The sequence below is a fragment of the Python bivittatus genome, unplaced genomic scaffold (genome assembly GCF_059951505.1).
Source record: "Python bivittatus isolate LINGU-HERP-01145 unplaced genomic scaffold, Pbiv_v1 ctg000850_np1212, whole genome shotgun sequence".
In the NCBI taxonomy this organism is placed as follows: domain Eukaryota; kingdom Metazoa; phylum Chordata; class Lepidosauria; order Squamata; family Pythonidae; genus Python; species Python bivittatus.
In genome coordinates this window covers 56,343,234-56,358,718 of record NW_028277112.1, presented here as the reverse complement: position 1 = coordinate 56,358,718, position 15,485 = coordinate 56,343,234, and the positions used below count along the sequence as shown (strand labels likewise).

Sequence of the window (15,485 nt, the reverse complement as noted above, 5' to 3'; positions counted from 1 at the left end):
TGACTTCATAACATGAAAAGCAGCCTTCCCTTTTGGTAGCCCAACCTGGTAATTTCCCAGTGGGTTAGACTACAGTTCTCATCCCATCTGGTAAGCTAACAATGTGGAGGAAGCATAACACGTATTCAACCATTAGAGAAAACAACGCGTTATGGGACATAAATTATGAAGAGAATCAACAGGTACTATTTTTCCAACCCTTCTGTTGGAAAAAAATTACATTTGGTGGGTCCCAGCAGGCAGGCCTTCTCTGCTGTGGCCCTACTCTATGGAACATTCTCCCCCCCAAAATCAGGGTTAGCTCCATCCCTGCTATAATTCCGGAAGTCCCTCAAGACTTGGTTATGTCACCAGGCCTGGGGGTCCCAGGGAACCGGAGACATCCTTAGATGTGTGTTGTCAACCACTGTGGTTGATCTTTTTACTCTCTCCATGTGGGTTGTATATTTTAATTTTTAAAGTGTTTTTCATTTTTAATAATGACTTTTACATTTTAATATGATTTTTTTAATAATATTTGTTGCTTGTTGTACGCCGCCCAGGGTAGCTTTTTGTGAGATGGGCGGCTATATAAATGTAATAAATAAATAAATAAATAAATAAATAAATAAATAAATAAATAAATAACCCTTTGCTCTTGCTTATGAAATGATGAATGCAAACAATTCATATTTATCTCATGGTTTCAGGGGTATGTGCTGTCGGAAAGCCAATGTGTCTGCTTTTCGAATACATGGCGTTTGGAGACTTGAATGAATATCTGCGCAACCGATCACCACGCAGCCTCTGCAACCTGAGCAACAACAACCTTGAGCCAAAGATCAGGCCCTCCAGCCCTAACACGCCCACTCTTTCTTGTACTGACCAACTCTGCATTGCCAAACAAGTAGCAGCTGGAATGGCCTACCTTTCAGAACGCAAGTTTGTGCACCGAGACCTGGCCACCAGAAACTGTTTGGTAGGAGAAAACATGGTGGTTAAAATTGCTGACTTTGGTCTCTCCAGAAATATGTACTCAGCAGACTATTACAAAGCCAATGAAAATGATGCCATCCCCATACGATGGATGCCCCCTGAGTCTATCTTCTACAACCGTTATACAACTGAGTCTGATGTCTGGGCCTATGGGGTGGTTCTGTGGGAAATTTTTGCCTTTGGCATGCAGCCCTATTATGGGATGGCTCACGAGGAAGTCATTTATTATGTAAGAGATGGAAATATCCTGTCATGCCCAGATAACTGCCCTTTGGAGCTGTACAACCTTATGCGCCTTTGTTGGAGCAAGTTGCCTTCGGATAGGCCGAGCTTTGCAGGCATCCACCGTATTCTGGAGCGAATGTATGAGAGGGCAATGGCTGCTAAACAGGTGTGAGCTACTCTCTGGAGCAAGCAACTCCCAAGCTGAACCCTTCAGGTGCGTTGGACAAGAAATCTGAGAATTCCCAGACAGTCCGACTACTGTAGTCCAATACATCTGGAGGGCATTGGGTTCGGAAAGTCAATTCCTGACAGCAGCATTTCCTTACCTCCTTCCTGAATGTTTGGATTTGGAAAAAGAGAGAGCTTGCACTTGGTATATCCTCAGTCTTTGTCATTAAGACTCAGGCAATTTTTCCAATAGGAAAGTGAAGCAGGGTCTGAAAGAGACATCACTGCAACTTTTTTTTTTTTTAAACTAATTCATTCTCTAAAGATCATTCTTACTTTTAAAACTTTCAAATAACTTTGTCATACCCTCCAAAATCCGAGGTGGCTAGTAAATACAGTCTACATCAAAACAGATACTAAAAACAAGTCAGCTAACTCAGCAGCAGAATCTCAAGTACAAATCAGCTGAAAGAGCAAACAAGAAACCGCAGCTGGGTCAATCTTCACATTATTTCTGAAAACCCAACTCCAAATGATGTCTAGAACAAGAACACCACCGTTGGTTTTGCATACTGTCTCTCTCTATGTGGTTGCCTTACCCTGAATCTGAACGTTGTTTCATCTAGCTCTATATCCCGCTCTGACTCTAAAGTCCTTTGGACAGTGGCCTTTCCTGATCTCTTTTCTAGATTCTTTAATTGGGGATATGAGGGACTGCATTTGAGGCCACTACTGTACCATGGAAATTGTAGGTTCCATCACTAAGCGTGTCAGATGCAGGGAAGGCCATTCTAGTGGAGTCAGATGAATACCACAGCTATAGCTGGGAGGTTGGAACAAAAATAGAAGAAATTTGTGCATGTCAGGTAGAACCTGTGCTTTTGAAATAAAAAAGAAACCTGTTGGGAGGGGGAAAAACAATTCTGTGCAGTGAAAGTGAAGGTTTGCATTGAAGTTCTTATTTTCAGTTCATAAACTCTTAAATTTTCTAGCTTGTCAAATTCAGGGTGTGTTCTAATATCAGTTCCTCCACCTTCCTAATTTGACTTTTCACAAAGATAGGAATTGAATGAACCAATGTTGTGTTGATGGTTGTACCAAACAGTGGTTTCCATGATTGCCACTTTGGGTTTAACTATCATTTTAACAGATTTTTTTGTTCAAGGTATGGTGGTTGCTGAGTCAAGTGATGATTGATTGACTGGTTATGTGCCTTTGCATTTTCAACTGTCAGAGTATGAGATCAGCATAGTGCAGGCTGTTGATGTTTCTTCCTCCAATGTTAAAGTCACACTCATCTTTTTCCAGTCCAGCTTCCCTCAATATATATTCAGCATATACTGTAGGTTGAATAAATAAGAAGAAAGTATACAGCCTTGTCTCACTCCTTTTTCAACCTGGAGCCAATGTGTTTTGCCATGTTCTTTCCAGGTTATGACCTCCTGACCTGTATATAAGTTTCACATGAGGACAATAAAATGATTCTGGGATTCCCATTTTCAAGCACATTCCACAGCTTGACATGGTTGACACAAAGGCCTTTCTGTAATTAATGAAGCATATATTGACTTCTTGTTGGTGAATTATTTAAAAACATTAATGATAGCTAAAGCTGAGTAAACATATCTCAAGCAGAGCAAAACTTTCTGTTGCCGTTTCTGCTCTTTTCACCCTCATTTTCACCTCAGAGAAATGGTATAACCCTTTTCTCCCCACCATCCATAGCCAGTTTTGTACCTTGCTTTTTCAGAAGTCTTTAGAAGCATGAAAAATAATAGCTAGGAGGGGAAAGTGCAAAGTCATACATACAATAAAGCTGATGTTATAGAAAGGTTGATGTCATAAATCCTGAAAAAACTTAATTTCTGCAGTGCTTCTTCTGGTTACACTGCTAACTCCGATTAGTCTGCTGTTCAGCTTGGTGAACATTTCTCATGAAAAAGATATTGGCTATGACATGCTTATGACCTCAGATCTTCCATTTTAATTTTGGCTTGACATCCTAAACGTTTTTTATGCAGGAACAGGACTCCTCGTTGACCTCCTTGGGACCATGGAGGGAAAAAGAATTTGAAGAGAACCTTCTCTGGGCCATGGAGGAACTGGATTCAGTCTTACGGACTGAGAGGGGGAAAGCCAGATGATCAGAAGGAAAGGACTAATGGGGTTGATTCTGTCTGTGTTTCTAGCCTAGTGAAGGCTATGATTACATACCACCACAATAATACATGAAGGTAGTGATGGGGGGAGGATTAAATTGAAAGCTTGTAGAGGCAGTAAAAGGGCAACAGTGGATTCTATTTCTAATCATGTTTTCAAAAATGGTCACACATGTTCTGCACCCCAAATCCATCTTCTTAAAGGACATTTTGTTTAAAGCTAAATTCAGCAGGAGGCCTTGCTATTATACATTAAGAGAATTTAGAAAAAGCTGGTTGCATTTTCTCTTTCTGAGATTCCTTATGAAGCTGCCTATTACCTCCTCCTTATTTTCTCACTGAATCCTATATATGACTCATACCCTTATAGGACTGAAAACGAACATTTGGATTATATGGCCATAATCCCACATCTCTTGATGGTTGGGTTTCTTAACCAATGCTAAACGCAGACTTCAATACCCTGTGGAGGCTTTATTAAGAAAGTGGAGTCATACACAGTGGTGAAAGGTAAATAAGTGTTTTCATAGCATTTTCCTTAATAAAGTCTTCATTTGTATACTGTGGGTTGGCCTCATCCTGGTGACCTTTGATGACGATGTAGTGGTACAATTGAAAGGAAAATGTAGCTCCTTCTAGCCTAGCATTCCAGCCTTTGTGGTGTTAGTGGGAAATAGAGAGTGAAAGTCTATGGTGCTCAACTGTGTGTAGTTGCAAAACAAAGGAGGGTATGTAGCCCAACATTCTTCCTGTGCCCTCTAGATGTGTGGAACTGCAGTTCTCAGGAAGCTGGTCCAGTATACAGTATCTGCAGAGCACCAGGTTAGAGAAGGCTGCCAAAATCCCTTCTTGCAAATATGTAAGAGGGAATAAACAAGGACAAATCTTGTCTGATATATTTCAGTGGTGAATAGTATTATGTGGATAGACTAGGTGCTATTATTCTGACTAAAGATTGTCTCAAGGGGACTTTAAGTTGCCTTTCTGTTGCCCTTTCATAGTTTTCTCTCTTTTGGGTTTGAGTATTTGAATCTATCCCATGCTGCGTTCCCACCCCTTTCATCTGTATATGTTGAGCTACGTGCAGTCTCAGTAATATAATTGTCTCACTTCATACGGTTTACTTGATTATTGCTGTTTTACTGATAATATATCTGGTTTTTGGATTAAGATATCAGTGCAGTTTAACCAAAGCACATCCCTGAAGCGAGAGGTTTGAAGTTTATGCCTGGCTTTAAATAGTGGGCGGGGAATCCAAGTAGAGTCCAGGAAGGGTGAATTGATAAGTTTTGTAGAGGTGAAGGTAAGCTGCAACAATCATAAGTATTTGCTAGTTTTGAATAAACAGATATCATGCAAATCAAACAGCAAGTGACAAATCAGAAACAACTATCCATAGAAATGATGGTCCAAATGTCATTATCTTTTGCTATTTTGTTTAAATACAGATGCAAAGGATCTCACAAGCATGAAGAGAACAACTTTTCAGACTGCTGGGATGGACATATTTATTAGACATATTAGAATTTTCAAAAACCAAACTCCAAATTCTACTGCAGTTAGTGCCTTTTGCATGACATTAACTGGGATATATATATATTAGAGTCAAGGTTAATATGAATTTTAAAATTATTATGTTAGATACAGTGGTACCTTGGGTCACAAACTTAATTCATTCCGCGACTCTGGTCGTGACCCGAATTGGTCGCGACCCAAATCAAATTTTCCCATAAGGTTCAATGTAAATACGGTTAATCCATTCTGACCCCTCCAAATTTGGTCACCAACCGATTTTGGTCGCGTCCCAAATCAAATTTTCCCATAAGGTTCAATGTAATTACGGTTAATCCGTTCTGAACCATATGTATTTTTTTTTTTAAACCACAAAAATATGAAACAAAATACAGTACAGTGCAGTACAAAGAGAGAGAACGCTAACCTTGCTCGAGGCGACTTCTGGCGTGGAGGACAGGAAGGCGGGTGGGGAGGCGGTTATTGCTTGGAGGGAGAGTCCCCCTCCCTACAGGAAGCCACGACCACGTGTCACGGCAGGGAAAATGGCCACGGATCCTGTTCGTCACCCGATGTGGAGTTTGCGGACGGAAGCAAAATTTTGCGAACGGTGCTGTTCGTGACCCGAATTGGTCGTGAACAGAAGCGTTCGTGACCCGAGGTACCACTATATTAGATATTAACTGGGTCTTGATGGGGAGGTGCAAGCTTTCCTTTTTCCATAGCTCTGCCCACTGTTGCAAAGATGCATATCAAGTGGTAATTCTGGCAAGTGATGTATGCAATGTATAGATCTGTTTCTTGTTTTATAACTTTTGTTTCATTTTACATTTACTCAGAAATAAACTTTATTTTACATTGATTGTTGGAGTCTTTTGTTTGAACGGCATATTGTCTGCTGTGGTGAGCTACAGTTCTTCCTCAAAGGTGGCTTTTATGAAACATAACAAGAAATCTCCTTTCTCCACAGCAAACCCATCATGTAGTAATAAATTGTCACTGGAGTTGAAGCAAGCCCCCTCCCTCTCAAGGTTCAGGAGCAGATTCAAAATATATTTATTTACTCAGGCCTTTAATGATCTAATATTTTCATGTTTAGAATTTGGTGGGGAGGGGTTTTATAGTTTCTTGTTTAAATGTTTTATTATTGTTTTCATAGCACTTTTCTAGGCCGCCCATAGTTATTAAGAAATTGGGTAGCATATGAACTTGCTAAACAAACAAGCAAACATGTTCGTTTTTTTTAATATGAAGAATTGTGTTTCTGCAATCTGGTTGGTTGATGTCAGATTTCTGGAGTGCAGTCCTTTGGAGCTATTAATTGTTCACCTCTGTTTTAAATGATTTTTCTTCCAGCCGAATTTATCTCTGGTTTGAAACTATGGGAATTTGTCCACTGAGAAAAGGTCATGGGAAGACACCTCAGATTTTTCTGCCTAAAAATTTAACCCCACTCATTTATATGCAGATATGCATGGTGTCCCAGAAGCCATAAAGCAGTCATCAAAATAAATATCAATCACTGATATTTTATTATTACTGCCAAATTTTGACTGCCCTATTACTTCTGGGACACTCTGTCTACAAACACACACACACACACTTCATTTCTTATAATCTACCATCACAGAAAGCATGAATGAGCAGCGACTGTAGTTCCATGCTGATTCACAGCTTATTATGACTGACAGTTTTATGTGTGGTTAAAACATAACAGACACAGTTGAAATGCTGCAGATCTAAACTCCTTTCAAGCCTCGTATATTAACTTTGTAAGGGGAATGCACCATATGTATTGACCAGGTGCAAAGGGATATTTCTGTGGTTCAGTCACAGAGGACTTTGAATTTTTGTGACTTTAGCTGGAGGATCAACATCCTGTGTAAACAAATAGCTTGGTGGAAGAGCTGATCCAGTAGGGTTAGTGAATGAAAAGAGCATCATTCACTCTCCTTGGCAGTGATATCACTGACTTCTAAATTTACCAGTTGTAATTTGGAGCTAGGTTTAGTTCATGATCTGGGATGCCAAGGAATGAGACAGGCAGGGTTTGATTACAGAGAAGGGGGGTTGGGAGTCCTCAGCCCAGTTAGCAGAATGATACAGCATGTCTCCAAGAAAAGAACAGGAAGTTCTTAACATCCAGACATGTGACAATCTGTTGAGAGAAATGCCAAGTGCACTTCACCCCTGGTGAAAAGTCTGCAGAGCTATGGAATGGCTGGAAATCCTTTCAGCATCCACTTACAATCTCCTGGTAGCTGATCCAAGAAATAGGCTGTAATCGCAGTCTTGGACTTGTAAGGCCCTAGACAATTGCTAGAAACACAATCAAGAAAGACTTAATCTTTCTGATTCAATCTCAGAAAGGACGAGTTTCTTCTGCAAAAGGAGCACTCACGTGAAATCTCTCTGCACTTCCTTATCACCCATGTCTTTAAAAAAATTGAATATTTTTGCCTTGAGACATGAAAGGCTGGCCTTAGCCTAAGATTGAGTAGGCACTGGCCTAGGATGCCAAAGCTTAGGGGATCCTGCAATGCCCCTCCTTGTGAATCATTCTAAAAATGCAAATCTTCACATTGGCAGGAGGTGGTGCCATCAGTCAATGTGGCCCAAGGGTGCCATATATCCTTGAGCCAGCACTGGGGACACAGCTTGAGAAAACAATGAGCTGCTGTTGCAGGCATAACATTTAAACCACTTTGCAGCTGTATTATTCTACAAAACATTTTGTGGGATCAGATCAGGGAACTACCCAATCCAAGATCTTGTTTTGTATGGTGAAAAGCCCAACGAATTAAGATGTGACCAGTTACAAATAAAAATAGACATCAAAGGCACATCTTTGGATGGAGTGTGTTGCCTTTTCACAGAGTGTTCTTAAAGAAAGATAAGCACACATCTTATTGGGATGAGTGGATTGCAGCTGAACCCTCTCCTTGAGGCCATTAGTCCAGCAGAGATGCATTGGTCAACTTTGCAAGCACATCATTCTTGCTCAATGAAACACTGACCTACTTCTGATCTTCTGATGAGCAGAAGCTGCTGTTACCCAGTTAAGCAAATCAGCACAGCATCCCTTTGGTTAGACGTTCTGGAATTGTGTTGGAAGCTGTATTTCCTTGAATATCTGACAAAGAAGAACACCCTTTCAGGGATTGGCACAGCCTCTTCTAATGCAAGCTGCAATGTTTCAGTTGCAAGTCCTCTTTTATTAGTGACTTCCATGACATAAACCATCATGCCAAACTAATGAGGATGTTGTTTATTCCAAACCATATGTTGACTCAGCACAGTGTTGCACAAATATTGTTCTTGGCTAACTTACTGTGTAATTAAGCACCCATTTTGAAACAATGTTTCTCCCCCACCCCCCAAGAACAAACTGAATAAACCCAAGAGTTTCCTAATTTGGCAGTGGTGTTTAAAATATTTTAGAGGATTTGGAAAGATAAGGCTCTGTTTTCAAAAATACAGGGCGTAGATAATGGAAGCAAACTGATGATTCCACGAAAGCTAATGAAAGAATGATTTTTTCCATTGAGAAAGAGCTTGTTTAATCAGCCTCTTCCGAACTTGGCATTCTCCAAATATGTTGGGATTACAGTTTCCAAAATCCAGATGATTAACCTGGAGATCCTACTTCTTGAGTTCAAATTCAACTTTGGTATGTATACGATGCACAGCAGAGTTGAGGAGCAAAGAAAGGGAAAGAGAACATGAGCAAACCAAGAGAATTATAGAAATCAATCTGCATTAACAAGCCCACTTTGAAATTCAGTTTCTACTTTTGAGAAGCTAACATTGTGATCATGTGTACATTTTATTCCTGCCTGCTTTCAGTTTCAAATTACTATATGCATGAAAGAAAGAGATTCTAAAGGCAGCCAAGGGCAAGTGCACGTCTGGATTCAAAGAAAAACTAACAGAAGATTATTTTCTCGGGATATAATGCGGAACACACACACTTTTGATAATATATGCACCTCTCCATCTATATATACTACACACACACTAACACCTCTACTTATTAACAGATGAAAGATATCAGGGGTGCCTGCAGAGGGAGTCAAAAAAGTCAACACGGTGGCTGTGACGATGTAATTGAAGCTCTGCCCTTTGTGTGTGCATGCCGCATGTCCACTTGTACAAAAGGTAGGTAGACTCTTTTGATCCTCCCCTGTGGATGCAGCTGAAAGGCATATTGTTTAATTTAGAAATAGCACCTCTCTAAATGGAGTCAGTTAGCAGAAAATATATCATCTCATTTTTATTCTCCTCTCTCAAGAAACTTCCACTGACATTTCATATTATTTTCATAATTCCACAACTTTGGGCTGAAAAGTCTATAAAACTGTATGCACTGTAGAGAAAGTGGGTTGTCAACATTGTTTTCTCATCATGTAGGGGCTCAGAAGCTGAAGAATGAGAGTTTCAGATAAAATGAAGTACTTCTTCACAGTGCACATAAAACTGAAATTACCTGCCTCCAAATATAAAGATGGCAACCAACTTGGTGCTTCAGAAGGACTTTGGAGAAATGTATGATGCCTATACTTTAGGGTTGTGCAAAGCTTCAGAGGCTATTTTCCTTGAAGGAGATTCAGTTGAAAGTTCCCTTTGGATCAAATCACTGAACTGAATTGAAGTGCTGAATCTAATCAGGTGACTTCAAATTGCCAGAGAGATTTAAAGGTGATTCAGAGATTCACATATTACAGCAGTCTTCCTTTGGTAGGAAGACAGATTGAATGATATTGATATAAGCATGTAGCCAATGTGTTCTACTATCTCTGAAAACTCTGCTTATTGTACCACTTGTGGGAGTTCTGTTCTCCCTCTTGTGCCTTACTCTTCTGTTAAATTTGTTTGGGCAGGTGTGCTTTGAGGAAGAGAGAGGGGGGAAAATCCTTCAGATTTATTCTATTGTTCTTTTTTTATCTGGTTTGTTTTTTACTTTGTGAACCTATATATTTCCCCATTTATTTCCTTAACCCTCAACCCACTTGTTTGAGCTTTGTTATAGTCCCTTTCAACCTTCTTGTCCAGTCTGTCTGTAGCTTTTCAGCTCTAGCATTCTTTCTAGTTCCATCCACCAATCAACCAATCAATCAAATAAAAAACCTCTGTAGTCTTCCTGCAACTATTCTATGAGCTTATCCACCGGCCAGGTTGCTCCATCACCAGTATGGGGCAGCAACCATTTTTAGAGGTTGGGAACAGATATTGCTGTGTGTTCATCACTCACCTACCACAAAAGTGTCTGCCAGTTTTCCTGCTCTGCTTTCAAAGTACTGCTGTCCTGCATTTGCCATCTCAAGTGCTACTTTCTGGTTTGCCTGTAGCATTTTATTGTCATCTAAGCCAGATCCTGCATTTTGACTGGCTGCTTTGCTGAGGCAGGAATATCTTCTCAAACGGTGCTCCATTTCATCCTTGTTAAAGTCCCTCATGTAACTAGCAAAGGATGAAATGGTACATTAATGGACTTTTTTAAAAAGAAAAAAAGCCCAAGAGAAAATTTTGTAACCAAGGATGATGATGATGATGATGATGATAATAAATGCCACCTTTGCAAAGAAGCTGAAGAAACAATGGACCACCTAGTTAGCTGTCACAACAAGATTGCACAGACTGACTACAAACAACGGCATGACAAAGTAGCAACAATGGTGCATTGGAATATCTGCAAGAAACACCATTTCCCTGCAAGCAAGAACTGGTGGGACCACAAAACAGACAAAGTAATAGAAAATGAAGAAGCTAAAGTGCTCTGGGACTTTTGAATTCAAACAGACAAGCACCTGCCACATAACACCCCAGACTTAACAATTGTTGATAAGAAAGGCAAAAAAAGTCTGGATAGTGGACATTGCAATACCTGGAGACAGCAGAGGAGAAGAGAAAGAACTGGAGAAAATCACAAAATACAAAGACTTGAAAATAGAAATAGAACGACTGTGGCAAAAGAAAGCAAAGATAGTACCAAAAGTAATAGTTGCCTTAGGTGCAATTCCAAAACATCTGGAGCACCACTTGAACACCATCGGCATTGACAAAATCACCATCAGTCAATTGCAAAAGACAGCTTTACTTGGAACAGCTTATATCCCGAGACGATACCTTTAACACCATCAAACAACAACATCTGCCTATTCCAGGTCCTTGGGAAGGACTTGATAGATGGATAAAAATGCCAAATCCAGTCTAAACATCTGGCTGACTGTGTGACCAACCACAATAATAATAAAGATGAAGAGTGTCTCTCCCATGGTGAGATATAACTTACAGAAACCTATACTGGATCGGTTGTCACCCAGTTCAACAAGGACCACACTAGGTGTTGGAGTTCGTGGACTCAGGACTGTTGGCTGAGCAACCAGGGCCATCAGCTGCAGGACTACTGGAAGAAAAGTTGTTTACCTGTCGCAAATATACGAAGACTGAAAACAAAGAAATAAAGATCTGCTATTACAAATTAAGTCCAATGAGAAAAGGATATCTGACAAGAATGCACCAGTTCTGGAAAGAACAACATCCAGAAATAACAGAACAGAGGCTAGCAGATCAACATCGATTTATAATATGAAATAAAGTATTCACAGAAGTAGAATTGGAAGCTACCTTTATTAAAAGACAACATCTGCCTATCCCAGGTCCTTGGGAAGGACTTGATAGGTGGACAAAAATGGCAGATCCAACCTAAACATCTGGCTGACTGTGTGAACAACCATAATAATTGTGCTGGGTTTCAAATCAGCAATCTTTTACACATTAAGCAAATGTTACAACCACTGATCTATTGCAACACCTTTGCTAATAATAGCTCCAGAAGTTATTCGAGACCAATAGGGAGGTAGGAAAGGATTTTCTTTATTATTTTAAAGGTGACTGTTGTGCCTGTGTGTGTGTGTGTGTGTGTGTGTGTGTATATATATATATATATATATATATTTGTATACACACATACACACACATTTTAATACTTTTAACTTCTGCATGTTTGCATGTGTGTGGGAATCTATCTGTGTATGTCTATGTGTCTGTATCCTGTAAGACCCGCCCCAAGAAATGATTGGCCATTGCTATCCTGGAACAGAAAGGCTGGAGAACGCAGCAGCAGCAGAATTGTCCAATGGGAATAGGGAAGGACAGCCTGCCTGAGTAGATTATAAGCACCTGGGCTCCTCCCTTCCCTCCCTTTTTGGGTCTCCCCAGTTGGCAGGATGACCCAGCTGCCAATCAAACATCAGCGGCCAATCAAGCAGCAGTGTTGGGATGGCAGGAGTCAAGAAGGAGGGAAGACAAGATGGCTGCCTGGGAGCTCTGTTGCCACAGGCCTTGTGAGGAAGAGACTAAATGAAAACAGCCAAGGCCCAGGAGTCAAATAAAGAAGCAAACTAAAAGACAGACAGCCCTGATGAGAAAGAGGCAGCAGGAAAGGAGGCAGCAGCTGAGAAGACTGGAAAGGGAGAGGCGTTGTTTCCTTCCCTCAGCGCTGGCGTGAGGGAAAAGGTCTTCTAGCCATTTCCCTCAGATGGAGCAAAGACTGGGAAGAAGAGGAGAAGAATCAAGAAGCCCCGCCAGGAATAAACAAGCCGAAAAGATGAAGAAAAAGTAAAGACTTTGACAGGACAAAAATAGAAAGCAGAAACTAAAGAAGATAAATGACAGATTGAGCTCTTTAGAAAAAGGAGTATAGCTCTACAGAGAGTGACAATAGAGATATACAGGGATTAAGATTACAGGTCAGCAATAAATATATTAGACATACAGAATAGAAAGATATGAGAAAATACTGAAATTGTGTAGATAAAGAGCTTATAGAAAATAGTTAAAATAGTTGTTATTCAGATTAATTTCTGAACTAGTTGAAGGCATTTATAATTTATAATTCATTTTTTATTTGTAAGCTTTCCTTTTGTAAAGTAAAAGTCTCCCCCAGCTAAATGTCCACATTTCCAGTGCTTGTGTCTATTGAGTCTGGGTCAATCTGGTTATTATTGGTTCAAAAAAAATAAAAATGGTAGCCTGTTGTCTGGACTGAATATCTTTCAAAAGTGTTTTAGGCCGGACAGGATTTTCTTAAATTGGCTTAGAGTCAAGGACTCTAAGGAGGACAAGATGGGGTAGTTTAGAGATGTAGTGTAGATAATGCCTTTTTCTATTTTGTCTTGTACTGAATGAGCCTTCTCTATTTGCACAAGGAGGTTTGGGATAGTATGCTTGCTCTTTGACTGTTGGGTATATAAATGAACTATTTCTTCATGTCCCAGTGTATTATAAGCAATAATGATAGCACACTTCTTAGATTTTGCTAATGAGTCATGCCAACAAGCCTGCCTGACCCAGAAAAACCATGACCAGTGGGGAGGGGATTCTTTGATCATTAGTAAGAATTTATTTTTTAAAATAATGTCTGAAAGTTGTTTTATATATTTAAGTTGGAATAGGCTACTTTCTGCACATTGGTTTTCCAGAGGCTCTTTACTGGATAATTGGTGCTCTCCTTTCCTTTGTAACTTGAATCACAAATATGAATTGATTTTTGCCACTTTTGAATCTCAAATTGGCATTGGACCTTGGCTGATATATTACAAAAATCATAGGTAGTAACTTCTCAGTACCAGTTGCAGAGTAACATGAAGTGGGAGACTGCTATTGTGGTTTATTCTGCTTATGGACTTCCCGTTAGTAGAATGTTGCGCTAAATTGGCTCAGTGTACCATTGGTCTGATCCAGCAGCAGTCTTCTTATATTCTTATGAGAGAAAATGGCTGGATTCACTTATAACACTAAACTGTGAGGTTTCTTTGTTATTGGCTTAGCTGCTGAGTCTTAACTTGGTGTGTAAACTAGCCAATTAAGGTTATTCAGTAAACCCTGATTAAGCAAGCAATCTGTTAGCACAATGTCTGAACTTAGGCAGTTTCTTGCTCAAGGCTACATATCTCAGCAAGTAATTGATCTGGTTTTCCAGATCCAAGAATGGAACCACCACACCAGTCAGATTCTCAGACCTTAACTTCTAGTTCTTTCCACATTCCACCAAAGAATCAGCATTCAGAGGGATGGTGAGTTTCAAAATCCACTCCTATAGTATCAAATACATTATGCTGGAGGCAATAACCAGGGCAACATACTGTTTTTTAATCTCTCCCCAAAGCATTTTATTCTATGATTCATCCACAGATGAGTTTTTGTGCAAGAAGGCAGTATGGCTTCCAACCAAAGTATAGCTAAGTGTAACGCAGAAAAGTTCAATATGTTTTAACAAGATAGCACAAATACCAAACTTTATTTCCAAATATTTGGTAATGGATTCTAGAAAGACATCTAGCTTTCATGATTTACTCATTTCTCACTCTGGGTCTATCCAGAAGTTTAATGTTAGATTTTGGGTTAAATTTTTATCTTAAATTTTCCCAGTAACGTTGGTTAGGCTTTGACTGAATGTTACTGTAGCACTCTATTTTTAGACAACTAGATTCCTTCATATGGAATAATCAAAAACCCATGGCCAAGAAATGCATTTTGGGGAACAAACTGTTGAAATGTAATACATTTTTTTCATTAACAGGTATGCATATTGTTCTGTGGATTTTCCATACTATGCACATGTTTGTAATTTTAAATGTGAGAACTGAGTGCAAATTTTAAGCAACAGTTAAGCTTCAGTTCATGTCGTTTGAAAGTATGAAGTAAAGACAGTTTACATTAAAATGTGAATTGAACAAATCTATACCCATGCCTACTTGTAACCCAGAGATTATCCCAATAACCTTATGCAAAAACATTAATTTATTTTCCTCTTCCACAATTGTCTACCTTGCAGTTAAGTCTGCAGTCTGCCATTGTGGAACTCCTACCACCAATCATATTTGCCTGATATGCTACAGTTCTGTTATCTGAAGCATCTTTGGGACAATAGCTAAAGGCAAGAAGTTATGAGGAATTTAAATTAAATCCTCTCTGGTGGACCTCCACTTCCAAAAGATCTCTAGTACAAACATCACTACAATTAGTTGTCCCCAGTCTGGCTGAACCTCCTTACCCACAATTGTCTGTAATTGGGGAATTCCAAGCTCTTCTACCACGAACCTCTTTTAGCCCAACTCTGAAAAATAGAAGATGGTACTTTGGATCCTTCTGCCCAATGCCAGCAACACAGAAATTAACAAATCTGGTGGCAATTCTGAAACACTTAGTAGAAAGTTTTAATGAGAAGTTTCTTTTTCAAACCAATTCTGTCAAACCTCTAGATAGAAAAAGTTTATTGGTAAATGGGGAGTACAGAAAGAAATAGCAATTGTAGACAGAGAATTCCAAATAACATCAATATAGTCAGCCTAACTAAACTAATCACAGACTATCTGGTGGGATAAGATCTTGGACTTCAGAGTCTCTTCAAAGTTCATGGCAGAGAGGATGTTTGGAAAGAGT

The 15,485-nt window shown here is 39.6% G+C and overlaps 1 protein-coding gene across 1 annotated transcript in view; it reads left to right on the top strand.

Annotated features, from left to right (window-relative positions):
- The window catches only part of MUSK (muscle associated receptor tyrosine kinase), a 51,925-nt gene extending 46,122 nt beyond the window's left edge, over positions 1-5,803 (top strand). The window contains exon 17 of the mRNA XM_007425822.3: positions 690-5,803. Coding sequence (XP_007425884.1) covers positions 690-1,372 — 683 coding nt within the window. The 3' untranslated portion in view covers positions 1,373-5,803. The remainder of the gene's footprint in view (positions 1-689) is intronic.
- The last annotated feature ends 9,682 nt before the right edge of the window (positions 5,804-15,485 follow it).